At 44.3% G+C, this 13,806-nt stretch overlaps 1 protein-coding gene and 1 long non-coding RNA gene across 3 annotated transcripts in view; one reads left to right on the forward strand and one right to left on the reverse strand.

The window, feature by feature from the left end:
* Window positions 1-1,056: 1,056 nt before the first annotated feature.
* The window catches only part of CSMD1 (CUB and Sushi multiple domains 1), a 355,527-nt gene continuing 342,777 nt past the window's right edge, over window positions 1,057-13,806 (reverse strand). For both annotated transcript variants that reach the window (XM_081905886.1, XM_081905887.1), the window contains exons 63-65: window positions 12,107-12,194; window positions 11,184-11,316; window positions 1,057-1,934 (exon numbers count right to left, since the gene is read on the reverse strand). In XM_081905886.1, the coding sequence (XP_081762012.1) occupies window positions 1,775-1,934; window positions 11,184-11,316; window positions 12,107-12,194 (381 nt within the window). In that variant the 3' untranslated portion in view covers window positions 1,057-1,774. The remainder of the gene's footprint in view (window positions 1,935-11,183; window positions 11,317-12,106; window positions 12,195-13,806) is intronic.
* LOC309367289 lies at window positions 1,645-11,484 on the forward strand. Its single transcript, XR_014166987.1, has 4 exons — window positions 1,645-1,738; window positions 3,247-3,346; window positions 5,019-5,057; window positions 11,130-11,484. It is a non-coding gene; the product is annotated as an uncharacterized lncRNA (long non-coding RNA).

Here is a 13,806-nt window from a genome sequence, read left to right on the forward strand (position 1 = left end):
AAAGCAATAGAAATACAGTATAAAACTGAATATAATTTTTGAAATGCAACATAGTTGGTTTGATTAAATTAGTGTGGGTGCGGGCAACATTTTTGGAAAGTTCTGACATAAAGGAAGGTCAGAGTATGTCCTGGTGCCACTCTAGCTCCCTTGTTTCTGGTTTTCACCCTAGCCTACTGAGCTGAGAAGTAGGCAGCAACAGAGGTCTAATCATGCCACAGCAATCCCCGTAGTTTTCTTATCCTTCTCTCTGTGCCACCCATGAGTTAGTACTATAGGTAAAAGACTTGGGTGAATCAACAACCTGTCAGTTAATTTTGCCATGTCCCCATTTTCGTTTTGAGAAGCTAGCGGCAACCCTTGCTACAGTAACTTTGAGGAGTTTTTCCACGTACATCTCAAACTTGCTCTGTCAAGCTGTGTGATTACAAAAGCATCAAGCAGTATTGGTTAAAAATGTAGCCAACAAAGACATTCACACACTCACACACATACAGACACCCCATTGGAAAGCGTAGTGGTTGCAGTGGCGGCTTGCATGTTGGATGTGGCTCGAGTTTTACATACTCTCTTGCAATGCATTTGTAAGTTCTATGTAACATTAGAAAACAATGTAGTTCCACGTGGAAAAAAAAGATGGCAAACAAATGCAAAAGGGAAGACTGTATTGTGAGCACGGGCCCACAGGCTTTATGAACTATCTAAAATAAATTACTATTCACATTTTGTACATGGCAAGCAGCAGTAGCTGCCTGACTCCCCTGCTGTTACAGAGTATGATGCTGAGAAAAAAAGAATGAATGAAGTGAGAGAGAAAACGGAAGCAAGGCTGGGAATGAAGATTTGTAAACACGGGCTTCCCACCCCCAAATCTGGCTGGGTTGTACTGGAGTTTACATGGAAAATAAACCAAAATATAGTCTCTTCATAGTCACAAGTCACTCTGCCAGGAATAGAGGAAGGTGTCATTGTATAACATATGTGCTGGGTAAAATTATTTTGGAATGCATCACAGGACCAAAAAAAAGATGAGTAAATGCTTATATACAATGGATAGTGTGTATAAACCCTGTATATTTTGTTTTTGTTTTTAACCAGTATCATACTCAGTCATTCATACCACACTAGTGCAAAAAATTGTGCATTAACATTTTGCAATACAACAGCTGACTGGGAAGTTTGTAGACTGCCTTATGTATGAATATCTGAGATATACTGTAGGGTTGTTCTAACAGTTGACAAGATTTCAATGGTAAAGCATTTTGTAGATGTGTGCAGCCCCCGAGGAAGGTTGTCTTGTCTTCTCCTTCAAGAAAGCTTCTTTTTGTTGTTGTTGTTTAAATCTCCTCCTGAATGTTCTTATTTCTGGGGATAATTTATGGTGCTATTTTTTGTCACAGTTCCCAACGGAGTGATCCGAGTGCCCAGAAGATTGCATTGAAAGGCATCCAGCCACTTACAAATGTGAAAGTCTGAGGCATTTAAATATGACAGATGGATATGACTTGGCAGTCTTCCTTCAAAGTGTGCCTTGATTTGGAGCAAATGCAGCCAGGTATTTCAAATCCACCTTTGAGATGAAGAAATTATCTTGGTCTTGATTCCCCAGAAGACTTGACGTTTCACCAGAAAGCCTTGCTGCATCTATGCCGGTAGATGTTAAAAGATTACAGCAGCGAAGCCTAAAGAAGGGAAACTGGTATATGGCACCAAAGGAATTACTGCTTGTCCATCAGAGGTATGGCTATGAATCAGTCAAACTGGGCACTGAAGGCTATACCACTGTACAAACTGTGTTCAGAGTTGTGTCAAACCTCACAGCTTTTGCCTCTGTGGGTTTTAAGTTTGTATCATACATAGGATTTTCAAATGATGCTTGTCCATTGCTGTTTTCATGTCCAGCATAACCATTGTACTGCACTTTTGGTCTTGTTCTGGAGTGGGGAGGAAAGAGGAGGATAAAAATCAGAGCCTCAGCCATTGTAAATAACATGGTACAACTAAAGCAATTTATAAAGATCCTGATGTCTAAACACTATTAAGCTCCCAGAAGTGCCTGCTGCTTAAAATGGCTGGCAGCTTGCCTCACTAGTAAGCCCAGAGAACACGGAGTTATCAGTTACCAAAGCATCAAAAAAAGTAAAAGCTGTAGACCTGTTTCACATGCATCCAAATTCAATGAGCGCAGCTTCCCAAATCACTAGGCTCCATTTTAGGCCAGTTCTATGGGTTTGTTTTCACCTGAAAACAGGTACTCTTTCTCCCACTAAGGAAAGAACAGCTTAGGACCTGGTACTTGTGTACCTGAAGGACATGAGCTTGTTTAAAACACTGCAATAGCTGTGAGTAGAGTTGGAGAAGAAATATGTCCATATTTTAAAGCAAACCCTCTAGTCTGCCTTTGCCAGATTAAATGTAAACTGGAACACTGCTTGCAGAACAAGGCATCGGACTTCCCATACCCCAACCCATATAAATAAGAGACCAATCAGACTGGGTTTTGGGTAAAAACAGGCCACACCTTTATTGAATACAAATGAAAAAGGTTTGGCTTGGGCATTGGGCAATCTAAATACTTCCGGCCTGCCTGCCGGAAGTGATGAATTGTCAATCCAGGTGGGAGTTCTTAAGACTTACATCAAATGAGGCTTGCTAGAGCCAAAGGCAAAAGGCAAAAGCCTAGTGCAGCAGGGAGCAAAACAGAGCTCCCACAGCAACACAGCAAACTCTGGTCCTGATCCTACAAAGAAGCAGGAAAACCCGGCACAGGAACAAACAGCCTGTGCCCCAGGTGTGGGCTGCTTCAATGGGCAGGGGGCGGATCCGAGGGAAGCCCATTGTTGATTCCATTGGCTCTGCCCTGGCTCCGCCCACGTCTAGCCTGCATCCCCATTGGCCAATGCAGGGTGCAGGGTATCCAGCTCCTGATAGGTGGCGGGGGCATATGCCCCCGCCGCCTATCAAGAAGGGCACTGCCGTTTGAATTCCACTGTTGGGGCCCCTGTGCAGCCTCTTCTGTCCAGCAACGCCGACACACCAAGAGAGGTGAGCAGACTAGTCAAATCACCTTACACACTTCAAATTATGCAACACAGTTTTGGTTGCATAATCTGTTTAGATTGTATATTTTTTCATCTGCTCTGCTGAATTTCTTAAGATATTGCTTTAATATCTTAATATTTAGATATTAACTGTTTTGATACTTTTATCTAATTGTAGTTTTATTGTTCTATTTATTATCTGCAGTTGCTACACTCTTTACTGGACAGTGGCATAGGAGTACTCTGAAGATGGAATGGAAGACCAGGGGATTGCTTCCTTCGTACAGACTCGCCAGTGGCATAAGGTAGCACTATAGGGAACCAACTACCATGTCTCCCCACCCACCACCCACTGTGTGCAAGAGAGAGAAGGGGGGAAGGGGAGAGAAAGAGACAGGGACCAAAGAGAAACATGATGAAGCATGTACAGTAGACCCTCAGGTTACGTTACTCTCAAGTAATGTAAACTTCGGGTGGCGAAAGTGGCAAACCTGGAATTTCTGGGTTTCGCTGCTCGCACATGTGCAGAAGCGCTCTGCGCGCATGCGTTCTATTGCGCCGTGCGTGTGCGCAGAAACAGTGCCTCTGGATACAGATTTTTCAGGGTGCACACGGACCTCCAGAATGAATTAAATTTGTATCCAGAGGGGCGACTGTAATTTGGCATTCTCCTCTACTACAAAGGTGCATGGGTAGTTTTTTCTCTTGGAAAGTGTTGTCACCAACTTCACAATTTGTGTCTTGTTTCTTGTGAAGAAAACATGCAAAAACCATGGCAGGGAAAAGATGAAAGCTCATTATCACTTAATTCATAACATTTCCTACTAGTAATACAGGATGGGAAAATCTATTCCTTTTATTGCAGTCTGCTAAACTGTAGGGCAAAAATACCTTCATTTCTCTGCTAGATTTAATCATTAATCCCAACTTTAAGTGAAATAAACACTTCGAGCAATATAGTAGTAGATGCTGCCAAAAGTGGAATGGAACAGATGGGAATTGCTTCCTGGTAGGTTCTGAATGTTTTCTTTTGAGTTCTTAAAAGCCTGCTAAATGGCAAGAAATGCCTTCAAATCATTTCCCTTTTTGGTCATTTTTAAAAATTGGTTTCAATAGCCACAAATAGCTGCAATGTTTCTGAATTTTAGCAGCAGGGTTTACTGTCATTCCTTTCATTAATTTAATGTAAATAATTTCAAAGTTTCTTGAGATTCTAGTGGGCTGACTGGGGGAAATGGGTAGCAATCCTGTGGTCAGAACTGCAATCAAATAGTTCTAGAGTGGCCATGGGGGCAGATTAAGACATGGAGCTCTCAAGGAGAGGATTCCCTGTTTATTTGAGCAACTGCCCAGGGCCAGGATTCAGACTGGCAGGAGTGACTGCTCCATTCATACTTTGCTTTTCAGTTTCTCCATTCCAGGAGCAGCTCCTCACAATTCTCCCAAAGCCCATTCCCTTCTAGTGGCACCTGACAAGGTGTAAGGGACTGAAACTCTGCCCCCTAGTAGTTCTAGAACTCTTGGGTAGTTCTAGAATTCTTGGCTGTTCTAGAACTCATCCCATTAGGGCCATAAACTATACATTTCCTTTTAGAGGGGATTAGGAAAGCCCTCCTTGTATGAAGCTGTGCGTACGTAGCATTTTACCACAGTCTCATGCTTTAGTAACAGCTCCACATGCCTGCTGTGGTCATTCTAAGAACATGTTTTAATCTGTTATACAGTGGTACCTCGGGTTTAGAACTTAATTCGTTCCAGAGGTCCATTCTTAACCTGTCCTTAACCTGAGGTACCACTTTAGCTAATGGGGCCTCCTGCCACTGCCGCATGATTTCTGTTCTCATCCTGAAGCAAAGGTCTTAACCCGAGGTACTATTTCTGGGTTAGTGGAGTCTGTAACCTGAAGTGTCTGTAACCTGAAGCATCTGTAACCCAAGGTGCCACTGTATTCATGGGTTTTTTAAATTTTCATTTCAGATACCCAGATATGTACTGAAAAAACTTGATCATGAAGAGGTATGTGAAGCTGTGTTGGTTTTTTTGATGGGCAAAATTGAAAAATATTGTGCTGAATTCCTATTAAACCTATGTAGGCAACACCCCATTTACATGCTTTCGGTAAGTGTATACACACATTGTGCCAGACCTGGAAGTAACCCGAAAACATCACAGAAAGGGGCAGAATTCACAGGCTTTTTCAGTAATGTTTCAAATATATGCAATTTCACTGTTGCACATGGTGCCTCAGAACATAACCCCCATGTAAATGGGGGGGGGGGGTTGCCCATATTAGACAGTACTGTGAATAACAGACAAATGTAAGCAAAATGGAAACATTTTATTTTTAGAGGTGAGCCAAAACAAACTAGTAGCTGTTTAAGGCCCTGTGTCAGACAACGCACGACAACAATAGAGAAATATTTGATTTCAAAACTATTTGCTTTTGTTCAATTACTCAAATTTCAACATGGAACTCAAAACGTATGCTGAGCTGAAAGGAAGGGATTAAAACAGCAGTGATATATAGAGTCTTGTACACTAAATATAATGTTATTTATGAATGTAATTATATAATTAAATAGAACCTAAATTATAATCCCTCAAAAAACACTCATTTTATTTGAAGTTAGAAGATTGAACTGAATTAATATAGATATTCCATCAAAGTAAATGCTGTGACAAAAATTAGAGAATTTTTAAACCTGTTTTTATTTTAAATAGAAACAGCCCCTCTGAGATAAATGGAATTTATTCCCCCCACATAAGCCTATAGAAGTCTACATCCTAGCCGTGTTTATGTTGTCCTATAGGGTTGTTTACCAAGGGAAGAATTCAACTAATTCATTCTGGCAGAGAAAGCCCTGCGCAAGGACTTTCATGAGTGCAATGGGTCCTTTTTGGGTGGTGAAGAAAGCCCCTGGAACAGCACCCAGGGGTGGAGGGATGGTGCAACAGCACGATGTTGACTTTCTCTCTAAGTCTGGCCATTTGACTAAAAAGGGCTGCTGTACTTTATATCCAGTATTGGATATACCAGCCTCGGTCCAGTATACCTGATGGAGCATTTCCACCCCCATCGCTCTGCCTGGACACTGAGGTCCAGCGCCGAGGGCCTTCTGGCTGTTCCCTCGCTGCGAGAAGTCAAGTTACAGGGAACCAAGCAGAGGGCCTTCTCGGTAGTGGCACCTGCCCTGTCGAACGCCCTCCCACCAGATAATAAGAAATAAACAACTACCAGACTTTTAGAAGACATCTAAAGGCAGCCCTGTTTAGGGAAGCTTTTAATGTTTAATAGACTATTGTATTTTAATATTCTGTTAGGATCCGCCCAGAGTGGCTGGCCAGATGGGCGGGGTATAAATAATAATAATAATAATAATATTTCTAGACCAAAAGGTGCTGGAATACGCCTCCCTCAAAAGATCCACTCCAGAACCCAAAGAGGATATATTTGGGGTAGGGGGTCTCCTCGTGAGCCAGAGGAAGCCTACCTCTGTCACCCTGCTCTCCCCACCCATGTGTGCAAAGGCGGTGGTGGTGGTGGTGGCGGCAGCCCAACAGGGGGGCTGCAGAGACAGCTTCCTCGTGTGACAACCCAATGCCACCAGCCACAGCTCCACTCCCGGGTCAAGCCTGACCTGGGGATGGAGAGCAAGAGGAGCAGCAGCTTCCCTGCCTGGACTGTGGCGTTTTTGTGTCCCCTGTGCTGCTTTACAAGGCAAGCTGCAGCAGGCTCCCTTTGCCCAGGCAGAGATAGCATACAGTGGTGCCTCGCAAGACAAAATTAATTCGTTCCGCAAGTCTTTTCGTCTTGCGAGTTTTTCGTCTTGCGAAGCACGGTTTCCCATAGGAATGCATTAAAAATCAATTAATGCGTTCCTATAGAAACCGCCTTCAGACCGGGTCCGGGGACAGTCTGTCCCCCGACCTCTTCTGAAGGCCGGCGGGGGGTGAAAGTCTTTGTTTCCCCCCCCACCTGCCTTCCCGGGACAGCGGAGACTTCGCGGCCGTCCCCCAGCATTTTAAAAGCCCCCAGGACAGCGGAGGAATTCTCCACTGTCCCGGGGCAATTTAAAAGCCCCCGGGAAGGCAGGCAGGGGGGACAAAGACTTTTGCCCCCCGCCAGCTTTAAGAGGTCCTGGACCTCTTCCGAAGGCGGGCGGGGGGCAAAAGTCTTTGCTCCCCCCCCCCGCCTGCCTTCAAAAGCCCTCCGGGATAGCGAGAAGCGCTTCCCTGCTATCCCGGACTGCTTTTAAAATGCTGGCGGTGGGGAGCAAAGCCTTTCGGCCTCGCCGGCCTTCCTGGACCTCTTCTGAAGGCCGGAGGGGGGGGGGAAAGGCTTTGCTCCCCACCGCTAGCATTTAAAAGAGTTCCCCGGAGATTTCCCTATGGGCTTTCTTCTTGCGAAGCAAGCCCATAGGGAAATTCGTTTTGCAAAGCGCCTCCAAAACGGAAAACCCTTTCGTCTAGCGGGTTTTTCGTCTTGCGAGGCGTTTGTCTTGCGGGGCACCACTGTACATTCTGCCACCAGGTGGTCATGGAAGAGGCCAGCTCGTGTGCCAGCTGGGAGGCCCTGTTGTGCCCCTGGCTCGCGAGGAGACCATATCTAGAGCTAATAGAGGATGTTCCCTTCGGAGAGGGTCTCCTCGTGAGCTGGAGGTTTAGTGGGCCTTTGCTGAGTCTGGTTAGGTCTCTCCCCTCATTTCCAGGGCCCAGCTGAGATGTGCTGGAATGCCATTCCAGCAAGTTCCAGCTGAACAGAAGCGTTGTGTGTATAAATTTGCACACCCGATACTTAAGGCCTCAGAGGTTGTGGAGAATGCAGGTGTGGCTAGCAGAAACTAAACGTGCATGGTTTTTCTAAGCTAAAAAGTCTTGGCCTCTGAGCTGGGACTACAGCTTAAAGTTGCAGTAAAGTGCTGTAGCAGTCAGCCCTGGTTCCTAGATGAGGATTGTCAGGTTAGCAACACCCTTTGCATTCAAGCTTCCTCCCAAGGACAGGGGCAGCTGACTCAAAACTACTACACACATTCTTAATTTTGTAAGGCATAAAAATGATCCTTCTGCTGAAGGTTATTTTGTCTCTTAACAGAGTTGTAGTTTAGGACATTCAAGATCCGTTACTTCTGGTACTTTTTAAGAGTTATGCTATTTTAAAATTAATCTTCTCAGACAGAAATTGTTTTATATACCCAATTCTCATGTTAGACCAACTCTAGCAGCACTCCCGTAAGCTCACTCAGCATGTACCAGTAGGGTCTGTTTATCTATGAATTCTAACATCCATAAGGCACTGGGAAGGGGGCAGCACATGTAAGGCACAATGCAGAAGTCCTTTCAAGTCTCATAAATTGAAATGGAAAAATTAAGCATGTACTTCAATATCTCCCTTGAAAGTGTTGACTTTTGGCTGTCTCATGTCCACTGTTTATTAAACCTTAGGCTACAATCCTATGGCTTGGAGTAAGGTAAACTCAAAATGTATTATTTCTGAGTAGAAGATTGCACTGTTAACGTGCTACATATATTTTGTATGATACGATGGAGGCCAGGTGATGTCAGCTTTTCAACATAGTGATCTGGCGATATACCAGAATGTTGAAACAAGATGCATTTACCCCAGCTTAAATTGCCACCACTCCTACCAGGAGAGCTGAGGTGGTTTCACCCTGGCCCCTCATGGGGAAAGAGGCAGTCTGGTGCATGGAAGGAACAAGGTACTGAGGTGAGGCTCCCTCCTGGGGTGACCAGGATGAAACACACAGCTCTCCCTCCCAGGCAGTGGTAGCTGCCTTTGCCTTCACATGGGCGGGTTGTCTCTTTCTTCTGGGAGAAAGAGGTAACCTGCCTGTGCCAAGATGGCGGCAGTGGGTGAGGTGTTGCCTCTTTCTCATAGAAAGCTACTCCACCTGCCCCACATGAGCCAAAAAGGGGGGGGGGCTTGATCAGCTTTTTGGCTCCCTGGGGGCTGCCTCTTTCTCTGTCCCTTTACCCTGCTGTGCCAGTGCCTGCCTCATTCTCTACTGCCTTGGCACGGGTGCGTGTGGGTCAGGTGAGCTACCTCTTTCTCCATTGAGGGGCGTATGGCTGCCTGCCTGAAGAAGTCTAACAGAGCCCCCACCTCATCTGTGCCTCACACAATCTGGTGGTGGGATAGGGGCTCCATTACACTTCTCTGCGGAGGGGCAGGCAGCCACATACCCCTCAATGCAGACGTTTAAATGAGCCAAGGGAGGAACAAGCTACATCCCTCAGTGGTTTCACCTGGTGAAGAAGAATACAGTGGTGCCTCGCAAGACGAAATTAATTCATTCCGCAAGTTTTATCTTCTTGTGAGTTTTTCGTCTTGCGAAGCACGGTTTCCCATAGGAATGCATTGAAAATCAATCAATGTGTTCCTATGGAGACCGTCCGGGGACAGAGGGGAAGCGCCGTGCGCCTTCCCCTCTGTCCCCGGACCTGTTTTGAAGCAAGGGGCGGCAACGGGGAGAAGATCGCTTCTCCCCGTTGCCGCCCCTTGGTTCAAAAGGGGTCTGGGGACGGCAACGGGGAGAAGCGATCTTCTCCCCGCCGCCCCTTGCTTCAAAAGAGGTCCGGGGACAGCGCGGAAGATGCGCTGCGCTTCCCCGCTATCCCCAGAGCTTGCAGGGCAAGCTTCGTTTTGCGAAGCAAGCCCATAGGGAAATGCGTCTTGCGAAGCGGCTAAGAAAACGAAAAACTCCTTCGTCTAGCGAGTTTTTCGTCTTCCGAGGCGTTCGTCTTGCGGGGTACCACTGTATTGCAAGTGAAACGGCCACTGCTCCTGAGTCCCTCTGCCACTGCAGCTTATTTCTCCTTCAGCGTGCTGGGTGCAGAGGCCGTTTCACTTGCAATATACCCCAGGTAAAACCACCATTGTGCTCTGGGCCCTTACTGGTCTTGGGCGATATTTCAATACCATTGTCCGGTCCTAGCCAAGGTTGGTGACCCTGTGGCTGGGCAATGTTACAATTAATTGTCTGAAACTGGTACAATGGTCAAACCGCAATACCAGTTTCAGACTTTTTTCAGCCAGCAATACATTGTGCCTCCCTGGCTGATGCCAGCGCAGTACACCTCACCTAGTCACTCTGCCTGCAGCCAGGAAGTTGCAGTGATCAGCAGAGAGGGGCAGCTTAAGGAAGCCCACTTCTCAGCTGATCAAGCCCTCCAGCAGCCCCACCTGCCCCTCAGCAGAGCAAGCACCCTTACCGCTCTGCCTCCTGTGAGCAAGAGTGGTATGGAGTAGGGCTGGGCAATTTCAAACATTGTAATATATCAGTATATCACAAAGTTTTAGTTGCTGAAAACAAGATATCGCCCAGCCCAACCTGTAGCTCACCAGATTAGACTTGGGCAAATCTGTCCATTTTGGTTTCTCTCTGTTTCTAATTTTTCCGATCATAAGTGCAGCTCTCCACATCATTTTGCATTTTTTTAAAAAAATCCTCATGAAAATCTACATTTGCTTGTAAATTTTCCCTCATATATGCATTTTTCAATGCAAATGTACATATATTTTTCATATTATTATTTATTGAATATATATACTGCCCTACACCCCGGAGGTCTCAGGGCAGTTCACAGAATAATATGTTATTCTCACTAATATATGGATTTTTATCCACACTTAGCCAAATATATGCAGTTGGTACCCATTACTTGGTTTGAGAACTGCATACAAACTCAAAAAAAAAAAAAAGGCTGTGCTTGTATATTGTTTCAAAAATGCAAAATAGGTAGGCTATTCCAAATGTTGTTGGACTCCAACTCCCATCAGCCCAACTTGAATAATGGTCAGAGATTATTGGATGTGTAGTCTAACAACATCAGGAGGGCCACAGTGTAGCCATTTCTGATGTAGGCTAACCTCAATGTTTTGTTTTGTTTTTCCATGAAAGAAAAGTCTTAAACACACCCCCATGTGTTTGTTTGTATCTGCAACCAATTTTCATTAGAAGCTACCAAAATGTTACTTGTTGTTTTGCTGCTTGGGCTATCAAATTGTACCTTGTAAAATTTGAGCAGTTAATCTTTGTTAAAGCTTTCTCTTCTCTCTACTCTCAACAGGCAGAAGTTTGTGCACTTAATTAAATATGTCACAAGAGATTAGATCCAGCATACCTGTGTTTGTAGAGGTAAAATGCAAACCCTGATAATATTAGAGCAAAGAACGGTACCAGGATTGCAGCTGCAACAGAACTGCTGTTTGTACCATAGAAGTGATTGGGATGATCTGCGCCCGTACTTAAAGGACCTGAAAAGAAAATGAAGGGAAGGGGAAAAAATATATATATTTTTAAGGGATGCAAGTATAAGCATGTAAATCCAGCAGAAGTATGGCTGACAAAACAAGCACATTTTTTAAAAGTACTTGTATGAATGCAATGTATTTTCTAAATGCAATAAACGTGTATAAAATGTCTAGATCTATAAATAAGTGCTGAGCTGTATAATCTATATGAATGCATGCAGCTGTTTTCCTCAGACCATTTGGGTTCTCATGGTTCCAACAGGAAGATTCTAACATCACAAACCCCCTATGTAAATTCTGTCATCATCATCACCTCCATCTCCTGGCAAAGCTTGAAAAAAGGATTCAGAATATTCAAATTTAATCTGATCCACAAATGGTAACAATATCCCTTAATAGCCTTGGAAAACGCAAGCTGGCTTTTTCCTGACAGTCTGAAGATACATGCAGAATCCAGGACTACCAAAGTCATTTAAACACAGAACATATTAAAGACTAAGTTGTAAAAGCCATTTAAGGCACTGTTATAATCATCATTCTGCATTGATGGTCTTCATAGAAGCATCCTGCAGTTATCTTATTAGGTTGCTGTTGCATCAAAAATGAAGTGGCAGCATGAAATAGTTGAATTAGAGATTTAATGGCACATTTAAACTAATTGAGAAGATGTGGTAGTAATTGAATACAATAAATATGCTTTTATTTACTTCAATGGTTGGCACAGTGATTTGAGGTTATCAGTATTCAATAATAGACTATATGACACTATATAGGGCTATAGCAGCATTCTTACTTTGTCTTTGGAGCATAAATCTTCCAAAATCTTTTCCGTGTATGTCACCTTGATATGTGAAGACACCTCTGTCAAGTCCCGATGACACCTAGAATAAAGAGAAACCATTAAAATCAAGAGTGGACAATGGAACCATCTTTTTTGTTTGTTTGCATTCATCAGAATAGTTAAAACAGCCAAACATTTTTAATAACACACAAATCCTGGTTTTCATTTGAACAAAGAGACTCATAAAACTATACATCATGATGAAGACCCTTTTTGCATTTGTAGCTTTTGCTAGATTACAAATTCTGAAATACTTGAAAGGAATGCTGCAGTTACCAAGGAAGAGATGAGGAACGCCTAGGCCAGAGCCTTCCAAATTTTTCATGTTGATGACACATTTTTTAGACCTGCATAATTTGTGACACAGTATTTCAGTTTTACTAGCAAACTGGAGGTTAAACTAACCACTTTCCAGTTCCGGGAGGAGCACGGGGAGCATTCACGCAACACACACACACACATTGCAGCTGGCACACTAATGTGTTGCAACACACATTTTGGAAAGTTCTGGTCTAGGCTATGGGGTTGGATGCAACTCTCAGAGGTGACCCACCTGCTCCCCAAGACACGTTTTCTTTAGCCCTCTTGCCTCCTCCTTGATTTTTGTACTGGTTGTAGGAGGAGAAAACAGCAAATGACAAGTGCTAGGGGCTCCAGTTTGGATTGCCTTGGGCTGGAGCCATAGATTATGAGGAGTTCCAGGGGTCTTGAGTAAGACCTCCAGCCCCACCATGGGGCCTGGCTGGCTAGATGCCACACTCTCAAGTTGCCATGAGTCCAACGTGTCTGGCCTGTGCCGAAGTGGAAATCTCACACTGGCAACTCCATTTTATTTATTATTTATGATATTTATCATATTTTTGTCTTGCCATTCCTCCCAAAGGACCAGGGCAGAAACAACAAGTGGTGAAACAATAAAACATCTTTAAAACAATGCCAAAACAGAGGCAGGCTAGGAAAGATCTCAGTTTAAAGGCAAGTCTTCAAGACAGTGGAGATGGCACCTGTCTAATATTATGGCGAGGGTATTCCAAAGGGTAGGTGCTACAATGCTAAAGGCACAATTCTTACATTGTGCAGAATGGATCTCACATGCAGAATGCAATGGTTGTGCATTTAAGGGGCAAGATGACCATTCAGGTATCCTAGTCTCAAGCTCCATAGGACTTTATACCTCAAAACCAATGCCATGAATTTCACCTGGTATCTAATTGGCAGCCGTTTAATCAGGACCCTGGTGTGAGGAGGAGAGAGACAATTTAATCCACGGCCAGCTGCTGCAGTCCGAATTTGGAATGGGTCCCCCTCAGCTGCAGTTTACATTGGCAAAAGAGGCTCTATTTAGAAGAATGTGCATACACGCTCAGACATGCATGTATAGTTTTGCTGAAATGCTGCTTTGGGAAAATTGTATGAAGTGATAGGTCACAAGAGTGGCATGTCAAGAAACTCTTCTCTACCCATTACCACTCGCTTCCTCTTGGTATCGTGGTTTTTGGTGCTGGATCCTTACACAGACAAAGGAAAAGGAGGAGCAACATGTCTTGCCTAGCAATGACTCTCTGCATCAGAGAGGAAGACAGAGAGGAGATGGGCACAATGATGAAGCTGTCTTCTCATTTTGCACCCTCCTTTCACACATCAGTGTGTGC

Source organism: Podarcis melisellensis (genome assembly GCF_964234715.1).
Source record: "Podarcis melisellensis genome assembly, chromosome: 3".
Classification (NCBI taxonomy): domain Eukaryota; kingdom Metazoa; phylum Chordata; class Lepidosauria; order Squamata; family Lacertidae; genus Podarcis; species Podarcis melisellensis.